We start from the raw sequence: 13,623 nt of genomic DNA on the forward strand, positions 1-13,623 counted from the left end.
GTCATTTGGGCTATAAAATAAAGGCATTGGATGAGCTGACCTCCAGATGGATGATCCTCTGGCCCATCCAGCCCAGTGTTCTGGAGGGCACTTAGCACAGTGCCTGGCAAATAGTAGGTGCTTGGTATTTATCGACTGATTTATTGAAAGACACAGAGATTTGAGCTTTATTCTCTGGAGGAAGCTAGGATAACAGAGAAAAGCACTCGCCTTTGTCAGAAGATCTGAGTTTACAACGCAACTCTGTGATGTGATGCCCGGAAGTCACTTTACCCCTCTAAGCTTCAGTTTTCTCCTCTATAAAATGGAGGATGATGATAATACTACCAGCTACCTCACAGACTTGTCCTGATGAAAAAAAAATAAGATCAATTAGTAGTTACTAGAGAACCATTACAAATTCTCTGAGGTAAGGAGTGATATACTTGAAGGATATTTGAGGAAAAGCAGTCTGTCAGTAATGTACAGGAAAACTGAAAAGCTCAGAAAAAGCCAGAGAGGGAGTTATTTTAGTTATCTTTTTTTAAAAATTGTTTGTATTTCATTTGGGGAAGCAATAAGTGATTTTAGGAAGTGTCTGAGGCCAGATGGGAATTCAGGTCCTCCTGATTCTAGAGTGGCTGCTAGGGCATCAGGTCACCCCGTTGCCCCTATCTTACTCATCTAAGTGGTAAATGCTGAGGGCCTGGAAGAGAATGGAATGGTAGTCCCAAAGGCACTGGCTGTGCAGTGAGGAGTGATCTTCCCCTTCCTGCACAGAAATCTGGAGAACTTGTTGCTGTGAAAGTGTTCAACAATGCCAGCTACCTACGCCCCCGAGAAGTGCGCATGAGGGAGTTTGAAGTCCTGAGGAAGCTGAAACATCAAAACATCGTCAAGCTGTTCGCGGTAGAGGAGATGGTATGCTCAGTAAATTAGCCAAAACTCTCCCACGCTCTAGTCTAGCCTGCACAGAATTTGCAAAGTGCTTTTCACATCCAACCAAGCCACTTGCCTATTCCATAAACATCAAAAGCTCCCTATTGCCTTCTGAACCAAATACAAATACCCATGCTTGGCTTTTGAAGCCCTTTACAGCCTGGCACCAACCTATATTTCCATTCTTTTTATGCTTTGCATTCCAGCCAAACTGATCTTCATGCTCTTCTTCAGATGTGGTACCCCATCTCCCACCTCTGCTCTTTTGCACATGGCTATAATCCATGCCCTCATCATCTCCACTTCTAAAACCTCCAGTTATTTTCAAAAATCAGCTCAAGTGCCATCTTCTGTGCCAAGATTTTCCTGATTATTCCCTTCAGATGCTAGCAGTTGCTCCCCTCAAATTACCTTGTGTTGATTTTGTATGTAATTACATATGTGCAGGGCTCTCTAACCCAATGGGAGAGCCCTGCACATATGTGATTACATACAAAATACATACAATAAAAGGTCAGAGTCTTAAGGGCAGAGATTGTTTCATTTCTGTGCTTTGAAGTCCTAAGGACTAGCAAAGTGCTTAGCATAGTGCTTGATATATGCCTGGGCCAGAAACCCTAAAGGTTTTCCTCTTCCAGATGCATCCATTTATTTATTTAGATTTTTTTGGACAAGGTGAAAGAGGAGATTCTTTGTCTCAGTAGCTACCCAGCCTTAATCACTGAATGGGTATGATTGCAATCAAACTGTTGAAGACCTTAGCTTAAAAAGGTCAAGGTCTCCTACCGCATCCAGGGCCCTCTCCAGTCATCCTGATCGAGATCTGGCCATGGGACCCAGATGGCTCTGGAGGGGAAAGTGAGGCGGGTGACTTTGCACAGTCCTCCCTCACTTCAATCCAATTCACTTCCATGCCATGATATCACCTTCCTGATGTCATGATCCTCTTCAAAAGTGAAGGACAAACAATAACAACAATAAATGTTTACTGGCTGACAGTAGGCGCTTAATAATACTTTTTAATATAATGTCAGAGCAGAGAAGGACGGAGACCTCTTTAGTTCCCTGGTAGGAGCAGTTAGGACACAAAAAAGGAAAAATTTTAAATCATATTCAAAATGACTATATATTTATTATGTATGTGGGGTAAAAAAACCAAAACAATTAGAGCCAGTTGTGTTAGTTAAAGAAGACTTCCTGGAGAAGACAAGTTTGGGTGCAAGAATAGAGCTACAAATTGAGTAGAGAGGGTTCCACTTGGTGGGGAAGGATTCTGGTGTAGAGGGTACTGTTCCCTTCAGGGCAAGGAGAGGAACAGAAGTAGCTAGAAGGTAGAGAGAGAAAACTGGTCAGCCTGATGCACACAGTAAAGAAGGGCTGGGGAAATAAACGTGAGAGGATCCAAAGCCTAGCCTTAGAGATCTCAGAAAAGATAGGCATAAAGGAGGGATTAGTAGCTGCCAGTTATCTCCCTCCCCAGGGACTCTGAGGAGAGGTCTTTCTGGGCATCCTTTCCCCAGGGCGGCGATAAGGAGAAGGTGCTGGTGATGGAATACTGTTCCAGTGGTAGCCTGCTCAGTGTGCTGGAGAACCCGGAGAACACCTTTGGCTTAGCAGAGGCTGAGTTTCTGGTAGTCCTGAGCTGTGTGGGTGAGTGCCCAGGAGGAATAACTAGGGATCTGGTGGATCAGTGGGTTGAGTCCTGGGCTTGAGCCTTTTTTATTTTCTCTTCAATAATGGAGCTTATCAGGCAATGATGGATTTGGAGGCAGAAAATCTGTATTCAAATCTCAACTCTGTTATATGATAATATGTATAATAATAATAATAACAATAATAATAATAGCTAGCATATATTTAGTTTAAGGTTTGCAAAATATTTTGTATATATATGTGTATATATAGATATGTATATACATATATACATATATGTGTATATATATATATATCCCCTTTGAGCCTTCTAAGAGATTGGTTGTTGTCTTTCATTTTTGAAGAAGACCAAAATGACCTCACTTTGTTGCAGTGAAGTCACAGTGTGTCGTTCTGTGGCTGAGCAGACCAGTATGAGCTGAGAAGGAACATTCTAAAAATAGTCCATTTGAACATTTGCGGTGAAGATGTCTCAATTTGTGCATCTCCCATTTCTTCTGAGTTACTGCAACCCTGTTTCACTCAAAGAACATGTTGCCTTCTTTGATGCAGGTGCTCTGAGCTGAGCAGTCCTTTAGTAGTATCTCCCTTGTAATGCAATTGATTCCAGAGTTCTTCAGAGAGATCTTGGTAGTGTCCTTGTAAAGCTTCCTCTAGCCACACTGTGTATAAGTTAGGTGCTAATATTGTGCCCATATTATACATATGGAATATATATATATATATATATATATATATATATATATATATAGAAACAGGAAACAGGCAGATGGAGGGTCTGTCTTTGGATCATACAGCTAATAAGTGTCTGACTGAGGCTGGCTTCAAAATTCTTCACTCCAAGCCCATTGTCACCTGTGTGACCCTTGAACAAGCCACTGATTCTCAGTTTCCTCCTAGCTAAAATTAAAGAGGTTGACTAGATGGTCTCTAAAGCCCCTATTACTCTAGTATTAAGATCCTTGGAACTTTGTCATCTAAAAACAAAAGCAAACCTATAAATTGAGGTCCCTTTGAAGTCTGAACTCAAGGCTTTCTTGGGCTTCCCCAAATGCTAGTGTCGCCCCCACTAACTGTCTAATAGTTATTTACCTTGTATGTTTTAATATATATATTTATAAATTAATGTCTGTATTTATAATGTGTTTATATCATATAGTATAAACATATATTTATCTTTTTGTATATATGTGCATATTCATATACACATATATACATATATATACACATGTGTGTATGTGTATATGCATTGTGTATGAGTATGCATATGAATGTGTGTGTGTATATGTGTGTTTTCTCCCTCATTAAAATATAAACTCCTTAAGAACAGGAACTGGTTTTCCTTCTTCCTTGCATTTCCAATGTTTAGTGCAGTATCAAACACATAGTAGGTGCTTAATAAGTGTTTGTTAATTGACCTAGCATTCAATCATAAAGCTGGAAGGAACTTAGATTTTACCCTAGGCATTTTACAGACTAGGAAGCTAAGACCTAGGGAATTGACATGATTTACACAGATAGTAAATTTCTGAAAGGGGATTTAAATGTAGGTCTTCCTAACTCCAAATACAAAGCTGCATCTACTCTCTCTTTCCCAGCACTTTACACTTTAACATATGTAAACCCTTTGACAGGGTATTACTGGCATCCTTGCCTCCCCCCATAGGCAGGAGAGAACACATGGACCAGAATTGCCAAATATTTGATGACAACATCTAGCTTAAATTTCAGGTTTTTAAAACTCCATCATTTGCTCTCACCCAAATCCTTCTTGTTGCAGTTGTTACTACCCCGGAGTCCCGGAGCTAGACTAGAAGGTCTAGACTCTGAGTGCCTTTCCTTATAAACCTAATACAAGGTTGCTTCTTATAATGAAATCAGAGCCCCTAAGCTCACTAAATGGATGAATGGGAAATTTTCACTATATTGATCACAATGATCATTATAAAAACAATGGGGCAAATAGATGGCATAGTGGATAGAATGTTGTGAAGTCATTATTCACTATGTCCAGCTCTTTATGACCCCATTTGGGGTTGTCTTGACAAAGATCCTGGAGTGGTTTGCCATTTCCTTCTCCAGCTTTTTTACAGATAGGGAAATTGAGGCAAATAGGGTTAAGTGATTTGTTCAGGGTCACAAAGTTATTAAGCATCTGAGGCTGGATTTGAACTCAGGTCTTCATGACTCCAATCTCAGGTTCTATCCGCTGTGCCAGCTAACTGCCCCAAATTTTATTCCTTGATTAGGAATCAAACTTGGCCTGAGAGGGTGAGAGCACTGAATTCTAACTACTAGACTAGCAGGGAGGACTTCCTGAGTTCAAATACATCCTCAGATACTTACTGGCTATGTGATCCCCAGGCAAGTCATTTAACTTCTGTTTGCCTCAGTTTCTTCATCTATAAAAAAGGGGTGATAATAGCATCTATCTCTCAAGTCACTTGACTCTATTTGCCTTAATTTCCTCATTTGTAAAATGACCTGGAGAAGGAAATGGCTAAGCATTCTAGTATCTCTGCCAAGAAAATCCCAAATGAGGTCATGAAGAATTACACAACTGAAGAAAAGCAACAAATTCCCACAATCCTCTCTGAGATCTTCCTGGTTCAACCCATCAAACGAGTCTTCCCTACAGAGACAAGCATCTCCCCTTATTTTCAGTGGCCGGCATGAACCACCTCCGAGAGAATGGCATCGTTCACAGGGACATCAAGCCTGGGAACATCATGAGACTTTTAGGAGAAGATGGACAGAGCATCTATAAGCTGACAGACTTTGGGGCTGCCAGGGAGCTTGAAGATGATGAAAAGTTTGTCTCTGTCTATGGGACAGAAGAATACCTGGTAAGTTATGTGTTTTGAGTGCTCTGAATTGTAAACCTTTTCTACAGCCTCTTCCTTGGAACTTCCTTAGAGCTTGGTTGGTCTATCTATCTATCTATATACAGATATATATATATATATATATATATATATATATATGTGTGTGTGTGTGTGTGTGTGTGTGTGTGTGTGTATACATTGTATAGTATATATATCAATATATATTATACTTTGCATTGTATTATACTATGGTACCAATATATATTATATCATGCATTATATTGTACTATGGTATCAGTTTATATTATATTATGGTATCAGTATATATTATATCGTATCTTCTATTATAATATGGTAACAATATATATTATATCATGATTCATATTATACTATAGTATCAGCATATATCATGTATCATATTATACTACAGTATCAGCATATATTATACCATGCATCATACTATAGTATCAGCATATATTATACCATGTATCATATTATACAATAGTATCATCATATATTATACTATGTATCATATTATACTATAGTATTAGACCAGGTATCATGTCATACTATGGTATCAGTATATAAATGTGTGGAATTACTATATATTATACGAATATATGGTAATATACTGATACTGGTAGAACAACTGGATTTATCCATTGCCTTCCCTCCATTTCCCCCAGGCTAGGTTGAGCCACCAACCCCTTCATCCTCCATCCTATTTTTATTTGACTTCCCCTGCCCTGCAGATTGTGTTCTTTAGAGGCCCTCAGTCCAAGAAAGGGAAGTTAGGGCCATTTCCAGAGCTGATATAGTCCTGGACTGGAGGTCAAAGCCCATTGGAAAGTGAGATTTGCTCATCTCGTGGAATGGTGGATTTAGAACAGAAAGATCCAGCCCCTTTACAGAGAAAGAAACTGAAGCCCGAAGAGTTTGTGATTGAGAGAAATTCAGTCTAAAGACACTCTTTTTGTGTCATAATTTCTCAGAGTATCACAGATTAGGTCAAGAAGAAATCTTAGAAACCATCAAGTCCAAATCTGTTATATACATGAGAAAGCTGAGGTATGGAGAAGACTTACTGCAGACTACACAGCTTGTTAAATGGCTGAGGCAGGATTTACACCCAGGTCTTCTTGACTCCAAGTTTTAATGAATTATTTATTCTGATCTGTTACCTCATTGTGTCAGAAACGGTGACTCTGGGCAGATTCCACTGTCAAGATGAGGCAGTGACTTAAATGGATTACAAATTGGTTGCATTTTAGATAAAGGAAGCGGAAGGAGGTGTGGGGGCAATAGGGATAAAGAGCACTTGTGTGCCCCCCAAATAACTGACCCCTTCTCATCTCATGAGCCAACAACGATCTTTCTCTGGTTGTTCCTTCCACAGCACCCAGATGTCTATGAACGAGCAGTGCTCCGGAAACCTCAGCAGAAGGCCTTTGGGGTGACGGTGGATCTGTGGAGCATTGGGGTGACTCTGTACCACGCAGCCACAGGCAGCCTCCCTTTTGTCCCCTTTGGTGGGCCTCGACGCAACAAGGAGATCATGTAGGCCAGGGGTCAGGAGTTAATGAAAACTGGCAGCAGTGCCCTCAGGGGTGGGAGGGCTCCTGGACCCAGCACCAGAGGGGACCCCACAAATCACAGAACCCAACTCTTTCATTGTACAGATGGGGAGACTGAGATCCAGGGGAATGAAGGGATTTCCTCAGGGCACAGAGGGAAGGAATGAATGTTCCGAGTGGGCTTTGAAACTAGGTCCTTTTGAGGAGAGTTGTATGATTTTTTCCAGCATAGAAGCTAGTTCTTAATCAGTGGTCATATGCCATTGGTTCATCCATTCCTCTCCCCATAACAAGTCCTTGAACAAAGAATAGCAATATTCTCTCCTCTTAATCCTGTTACCTCTGCCTCCCTTTGAGAGCGAGGAATTCTCAGATGGAAGCTCTAGACCTTCCCCTTAGCAGTCTGGTATCTACTGAGTATAACTAAATTCACCAAGCATTCACAAGGTGGCAGACGCCATCTTGGGTGCTGGGCATATATAGGATGCTGTGGGTGATCTGGTACCTGCCTCAAGCAGAAGAGCGGATGCAAAGGCCCACCCAGGGAGTTTTTAGCCTAGCATGGACATGTGTAAAATCACGAGAATGATAGGAACCAAATTGAAATCAGAATTAAAATTATGTGGGCTCAATTGTCAGGGCTGAAATAATCAGAGAGAGCCTTTGGAGCTGAGAGGAAGGCAAGGACACTGTAGATGGTGGAATATTATGCAGTAAGAGTATACAGAAGGACCAGGTATAACTGGTGGTCCAGAAAGACTAGAGACAAAGGAGGAAACTCACCTGAATACAATAGGAAGGCACTTCCCTGAGGGCTAGTACTCCAGAGTCCTGTTTGCCAGCATCATCACTGAGTTGCTGTGTGACTTCATTTTTTTAAAACTTTATTGTTTTATTTTTTCCTGATTATACATGTACATTCATTTTTTAAAAGGACACATTTCTTTATGAATTTGACTGAGAGAGAAAAATCAGAACAAAAGGGAAAAACCATGAGAGAAAATCAGAAGAAAAAGAAAAAAATGAATAATAATTAATAAGCATATATTAAGCTCCTATTATGTTTCAGACACTATGTTTAAGTAGGCTGGAGATACAAAGACAAAAATGTAACAGAACTTGCCTGCTTGAAGCTTCCATTCCTATGATGTGCCACCTAGGTGGTTCAATGGTTAGAATCCTGGGTCTGGAGACAGAAAGATCCAACTTCAATCTGGCCTCAGATACTTAAACCTGTGTGACCCTGGGCAAACCATTTAGCTTATGTCTCCTCCATTTCCTTATCTATAAAATGGGGATAATAATAGCACCTAACTCCCATGGTTGTTGTGAGGAAAAAACAAAATATTTAATGTCTTGCTCTTTCCCCCCTTCCCCCCCCCCGTCCTTTTTCTCTTCTTTCCCTTCTTCTTCCTTCCTTCCATTTCTCTTTTCCTTCCTTCTTCCCTCCCTCCCCCTTCTCTTTCCCTCTCTCTTTACATCTTTGTCTCTCTGCTTCTGTGGGTGTGTCTCTATTTCTCTCTCCTTCTTTCTTTACATCTCTGTTTCTCTCTGTGTTTCTCTGTCTCTTTGCTTCCACTTTTTCTGACCCTCCCTCTCCCCCACCCTTCTCTTTCATCTGCAATGACATGATAACCTGAGAGTCTCTCCTGATCCTGGGTTCCCCTTCCTTCCAGGTTCAAGATCACGACAGAAAAACCAACTGGGGCCATTGCAGGAACCCAAAAACGAGAGAATGGTCCCCTGGAGTGGAGTTACAAACTGCCTATCACCTGCAGGCTATCCTTGTAAGTAGTGATCCCGTGGCTGAGGAAGATCAAGGCCTGGGTCTGTCCCATACCTTTTTTCCAACTGGGAGCTAAGACTTCTGCATCCTGGCCCCAGTCCTGGCTGGATCTGTGATAAGCTTTGTCCATTCCTTTGTCAATGCTATGCTAAGTCAGTTCCATCCTCCTGGACCCCCCTTCTTCTCCCATCCAATCTCACCAGACCAATCCTAAGGTTTAGTAGAAATAATTCTTACCTTGGACTCTGAAGAAACCTGGATTGACATTTCCAGCTCCTAGTTTCATACTTCTTGCTTTGTAATGTTGGTGATTTCCTCATCTGTAAAATGGGAATACTTGCTCTACTTAGTTCCCACAGCTTTGTAAGTTAGTCAACAAGTATTAAGTGCCTCCTCTGTTCCAGGCACTGAGTTAACAAAGGCACTGAGGATGGAAAGATTATAAGGGTATAAAAAAGAAAGAGAAGAGCCAATCAGGAGTCTTTTATTGTTATCATCATCATCATCATCATTTATGTAATTCTTAAAACATGCCAGGTACTGTGCTGAATATAAATATTGTTTCATTTAAGCCTTATAACAAATCTGGGAGGTAGATACTATTATATCCCCACTTTATAGATGAAGAAACTGAGGCAAACAGCTGTTAAATGAATCACAGAGAGTCTGGATTTGAACTCAGTTTTTTTTTTTTTGACTCCATGCTTGATGCCACTGTGCGACTAGACTGCCCCTTTCAAGAAGTTTAGAGATAAATGGCAGAAAGGGATAGATCCAGGAAGAAAGGCACAAAATAGTCCCTGCCCAATGAGCTCACACTCTAAAGGGGAAGACTATATACAAATATATGGGTACATATACATTTTAAATGTATCTTGGGAGGAAAATGTATCTTCTTCACTGAAGAAGAATTTGATAATGGTGATGGGAGAAATATAAAGGGGTCAGGAAAGGACTTTTGTTACAGTAAGATGCCAGGGGAGAAAGCAGGCACAAAGTTCTGACTTTTCCTTCAGTGAACGTTATTATTTTCCTGCATGGATGAGAAAGAGTGCAGGACTAAAATGGAACAGGTTTGGCTACTGACAGTTCATTCATGTCCCGGATTGGAACAGGGGATTGCAGGCCCAGCTGGTGCCTATCCTTGCCAATATCCTGGAGGTGGATCAAGAGAAGTGTTGGGGGTTTGACCAGTTCTTCGCTGAGACCAGTGACATCCTTCAGCGGATCGTGGTCCATGTATTTTCTCTGTCTCAAGCTGTCCTGCACCATGTCTACATTCATGCCCACAACACGTAAGTAAGAGCATAGCTACTGTGCAAGGGAAGATGGGAAGGAACTCCCCTCCTCTTCCATTATAAGAGAGATCCTACGCTTTCACTGGAGGGAAAAAAAGTGTGAGAGAAGAGGATTGAGTGTCTGAGGAAGGGTAATAGAAGTTTGGGAATTCTTTTTGGAGGAAGGGTAGGTTAATTATTTTTAAGTAAACATTTATTTTTTTTTCATCCCCCTCACTATTAAGAAAGTAAAAAGAAAATCCATGTAACAAACATGCACAAACAAAAACTGCATATTGGTCATATCCAAAAATGTATTTCTCATTTTGAGAAATGAGATGTATGTAGAGAAATCTCTCTATCAAGATATAGAGAACAGGCTCCGTGCTCTCAGTACTCTGGAACAGTGGGTGATCATTGTATTGATCAAAGTTCTGAGATCTCTCAAAGTTACTTGTTTTTTTTTTATGGTATTGCTATTGTATAAATTATTCTAATTCTTTCCATCTCTGCATTAGTTCATACAAATCTTTCTAGGTTTCCCTGATCCTGTCCCTTTCATCAGCTAGCATTCATTAAGCCCTTAGTGTGTGCCAGACCCTAAAATCTTGAGGATTCAAAGAAAGGCATGGGGGAAAAGCATAAGATTCTCTGCTCTCAATGACTCCACAGTTTAACATTATTTCTTTGGGCGCAGCAGTATCCCTTATATTCACATACCACATTTTGTCCAGCCGTCTATTTTTTGCTTTTTTTTTTTTTTTTAAATCTCAGTGCTTAGCACAGTGCCTAACACATAGTAGATGCTCAATAAATGCATGTGGCCCTTTAGTCTTTTGGGTTTTTTTGATTAAAGCTTTTTATTTCAAAACATATGCATGAATAAGTTTTCAACGGGCCCTTTAGTCTTAGAAAAAGACTTTAGGGTCCAAAAGTAATTGAGGTCCAGATAAATTGCCCTTGATTACATAAGCAATAAATATAAATCTGAGATTTCAGGTCCAATGTTTGTTTTTAATTTGTGTTTGCTGCCCTGTCTGGCTTCTGTTTTTTCCATGTTTCATGTGACTAGAGGGCCACCTTTTTATGCCTCTGGGCTTCAATTTACTTCTCTCTCTCTAAAATTGTCCCTTGCTATCATATCCTATAGAGTGCTTCAGGACTGAATGTTCTGCACAAGTGGAAGATTGGATGATCTTCTACCTCCCTATGGGCTCTTCCTCTCCCACCCTAACTCAGGCTGGCCTTTGGAGCCGCTTCTTTCTTCAACCATGCTTTTAGAAAAGTAGCAAAGAATCCTGGACTTGGAGACAGTAAAACTGGGTTCAAGACATTTACTCCGGGGCTTTGCCACTTTCTGGCTCTGTGACTGTGCATAAGCCACTTGATCTCTCTGAGCTTCTGATTCCTTCTCTTTGCAAAGGGAATCTTCACCCCTGCCTTACCTGCCTCTCTGTCCTTTATGAGGAGAATGCTCTGGAACCTTGAAGTTCTAAATCGGGGTCTATCCCTCCTACCTCTAGGATAGCCATCTTCTTGGAGACTGTGTATAAGCAGACCAGCGTGGAGCCCAGCCACCAGGGGTACCTCTTTGAAGGCCATCCTTGCCTCCTGGAGCCCGGCCTTCCTGCCCAACATCTGGCCCATACCACGGAGCACAGCCCTTTGATCCTGTTCAATGAAAATAATGAAAATCCCATCGGCCTGGCCTTCAGAGACCGTGAGTAGGGCTGAAGCGTATCTGGCGTTTCCTGTCACTCTTCTCTGGCAGAAGGCAGAGAAATCAGAAGCCACGAGGTTCCCGGCCCCAGGAGGCCTGGAGGATTCTCCCGGCTCTGGCTGTGTTTGGCTGATCTCTGCCCTGACCCCTCGGGGCCTTGTCCTTGTTCACCCATCACCTAGATGGGTCAGGAGACTGTGGGTGATTGTAACAGCTTAGCTTGGCTTTTGGGAGTTCCTGGATCTAATGAGAAGAGGAAGACTAGTTAACGATTCTATCCTGTTTTAAGATTTACAAATTGCTTTTCATGTGTTATATTAAATGTAGATAGACAGGCGTGGATGAGATCTCTCCCAGTCTTGCCCTTAATTCCATGTAGAGGTTTTAAATTCTGTGCCACGTGGGAGTTGGGTGCAGCGTGAGCAAGGATGGAAAAAATACGCAACTAGGGTCTTTTTAATTGATATTGAGAAGCCAGCCATGTTATTCTCTAGAATGACCACAAGAGGTCACTATCAGAACACAAATGTAAGACAAGATTACTTTGAAATAAGAAAGGGGGGCTGCTGGGAAGGACAGGTGAAAGTCCCAGGAGACTGAGATGAGGACAGATCAGAAGGATTAGGGCTGTCGAATAGGGCACAGGGGAAAGGGGTGTGTGTGATAGAAAAGTGAATTGGAGCTGAAAATTAAAAGGAATGTAAGAAGGTGGGATTGCTTGGAAGCTGTACTCAGGCTCCTAATCTGTCCCCAGCATCCCTGGATGTTCCCAAGTTTGTGCCCAAGGTGGACCTGCAGGCTGATTACAACACAGCTAAGGTGAGAGCAAGGGCCACCGGTATTCTGAGCAGAGGGGAGGGGGAACCTCCCTAAAAGGTGGGAGGGAGGGTGGGCCCTGAGCCCACCTGTCTGTGTCACAGGGTGTGCTGAGCGTGGGGCACCAAGTGCTGCGAATCTCCAGGACACTGCTGGACGGTCAGGAAATGATGCTTCGGGGGCTGCATTGGGTGGTGTAGGTACCTTGAGGTGGGAGTGAGCTGGGGAAGGGGAGAAAGGGACCAGATGGGGCAGGGGATCATCATCTTGCCTGGGTAGGAGTTGCAGAAGCTAGACCACCAGACCCCTCCCCCTCCTCTGGGCACTTACTCCAGACCCTCCCAAGCTCTTCCCTTATTACTAGGGAGTTTTTACTCCCTACCCTCCCTCCTTGTCACCTCATCTTGTCCCCCTCTGTGATCCTTAGCCCTATCCTGCTCCTCTAACCCTAACCCAAGCCATCCCCTCGATGTCCCTCATAGAATCAGGTGGCTGCCTAGGTTCCCTAAGACTTGAGGCCTGAGCTCGGGGTCCTGGCACATAGAGGAGCCTCTAACCTCTAGTGATGGGGTGGGTGGGACTTGGATCTCATACAGGGAAGAGCTCAAGACAACATGTGGGCGGACCCTGGAGACCACTCAGTCAGCTCTCTTGTTCCTGAGCCCCAGTCTGGGCACTGAGGGGTAGGTGTCTGAACTAAGGTGACTGGGAGAAAACTCGGAAACCTCATTCTGATGCCCTTGAGTCTCTGACTACTTCCTGCATCCATGCCCTAATCTTCCCAGCAGTCCTCCAGGATTTAGCTGTTTCCTTGCTACCTTAAGGAACAGGGTATAAACCTTGGTGGCCATGACTGGAAAGCCTGGCTCCTTCTTTAATCCAGTTTCCTCTTGATGACTGAACCCAGCAAAGCTTCTGGGAAAGGGGTAGGTGGGGCCCTTTGCCCTTCCTGGCAGGATTCCCGCCTCTGCCTACCTCACTGTTATATCACAAGCAAAGTCTTCTGGCCAGAGGAAGTTTTGAACTTGCTGGCATTGCTCAGGCTTCACTAAGC

General features: G+C 42.5%; 1 protein-coding gene across 9 annotated transcripts in view; it reads left to right on the plus strand.

The window, feature by feature from the left end:
• Positions 1–13,623, plus strand: part of IKBKE (inhibitor of nuclear factor kappa B kinase subunit epsilon) — a 31,067-nt gene that overhangs the window by 3,057 nt on the left and 14,387 nt on the right. For 7 of the 9 annotated variants that reach the window (XM_012547840.3, XM_023501900.2, XM_023501901.2 and 4 more), the window contains 10 exons: positions 760–900; positions 2,439–2,568; positions 5,236–5,417; positions 6,793–6,953; positions 8,647–8,757; positions 9,872–10,051; positions 11,557–11,753; positions 12,508–12,572; positions 12,674–12,765; positions 13,166–13,252. In XM_012547840.3, coding sequence (XP_012403294.1) covers positions 760–900; positions 2,439–2,568; positions 5,236–5,417; positions 6,793–6,953; positions 8,647–8,757; positions 9,872–10,051; positions 11,557–11,753; positions 12,508–12,572; positions 12,674–12,765; positions 13,166–13,252 — 1,346 coding nt within the window. Of the gene's footprint in view, positions 1–759; positions 901–2,398; positions 2,569–5,235; positions 5,418–6,792; positions 6,954–8,646; positions 8,758–9,871; positions 10,052–11,556; positions 11,754–12,507; positions 12,573–12,673; positions 12,766–13,165; positions 13,253–13,623 lie in introns of those variants that run through there. The other 2 variants (XM_023501902.2, XM_023501903.2) reach the window with 2 other exon arrangements.

The sequence above is a fragment of the Sarcophilus harrisii genome, chromosome 4 (genome assembly GCF_902635505.1).
Source record: "Sarcophilus harrisii chromosome 4, mSarHar1.11, whole genome shotgun sequence".
Taxonomy (NCBI): domain Eukaryota; kingdom Metazoa; phylum Chordata; class Mammalia; order Dasyuromorphia; family Dasyuridae; genus Sarcophilus; species Sarcophilus harrisii.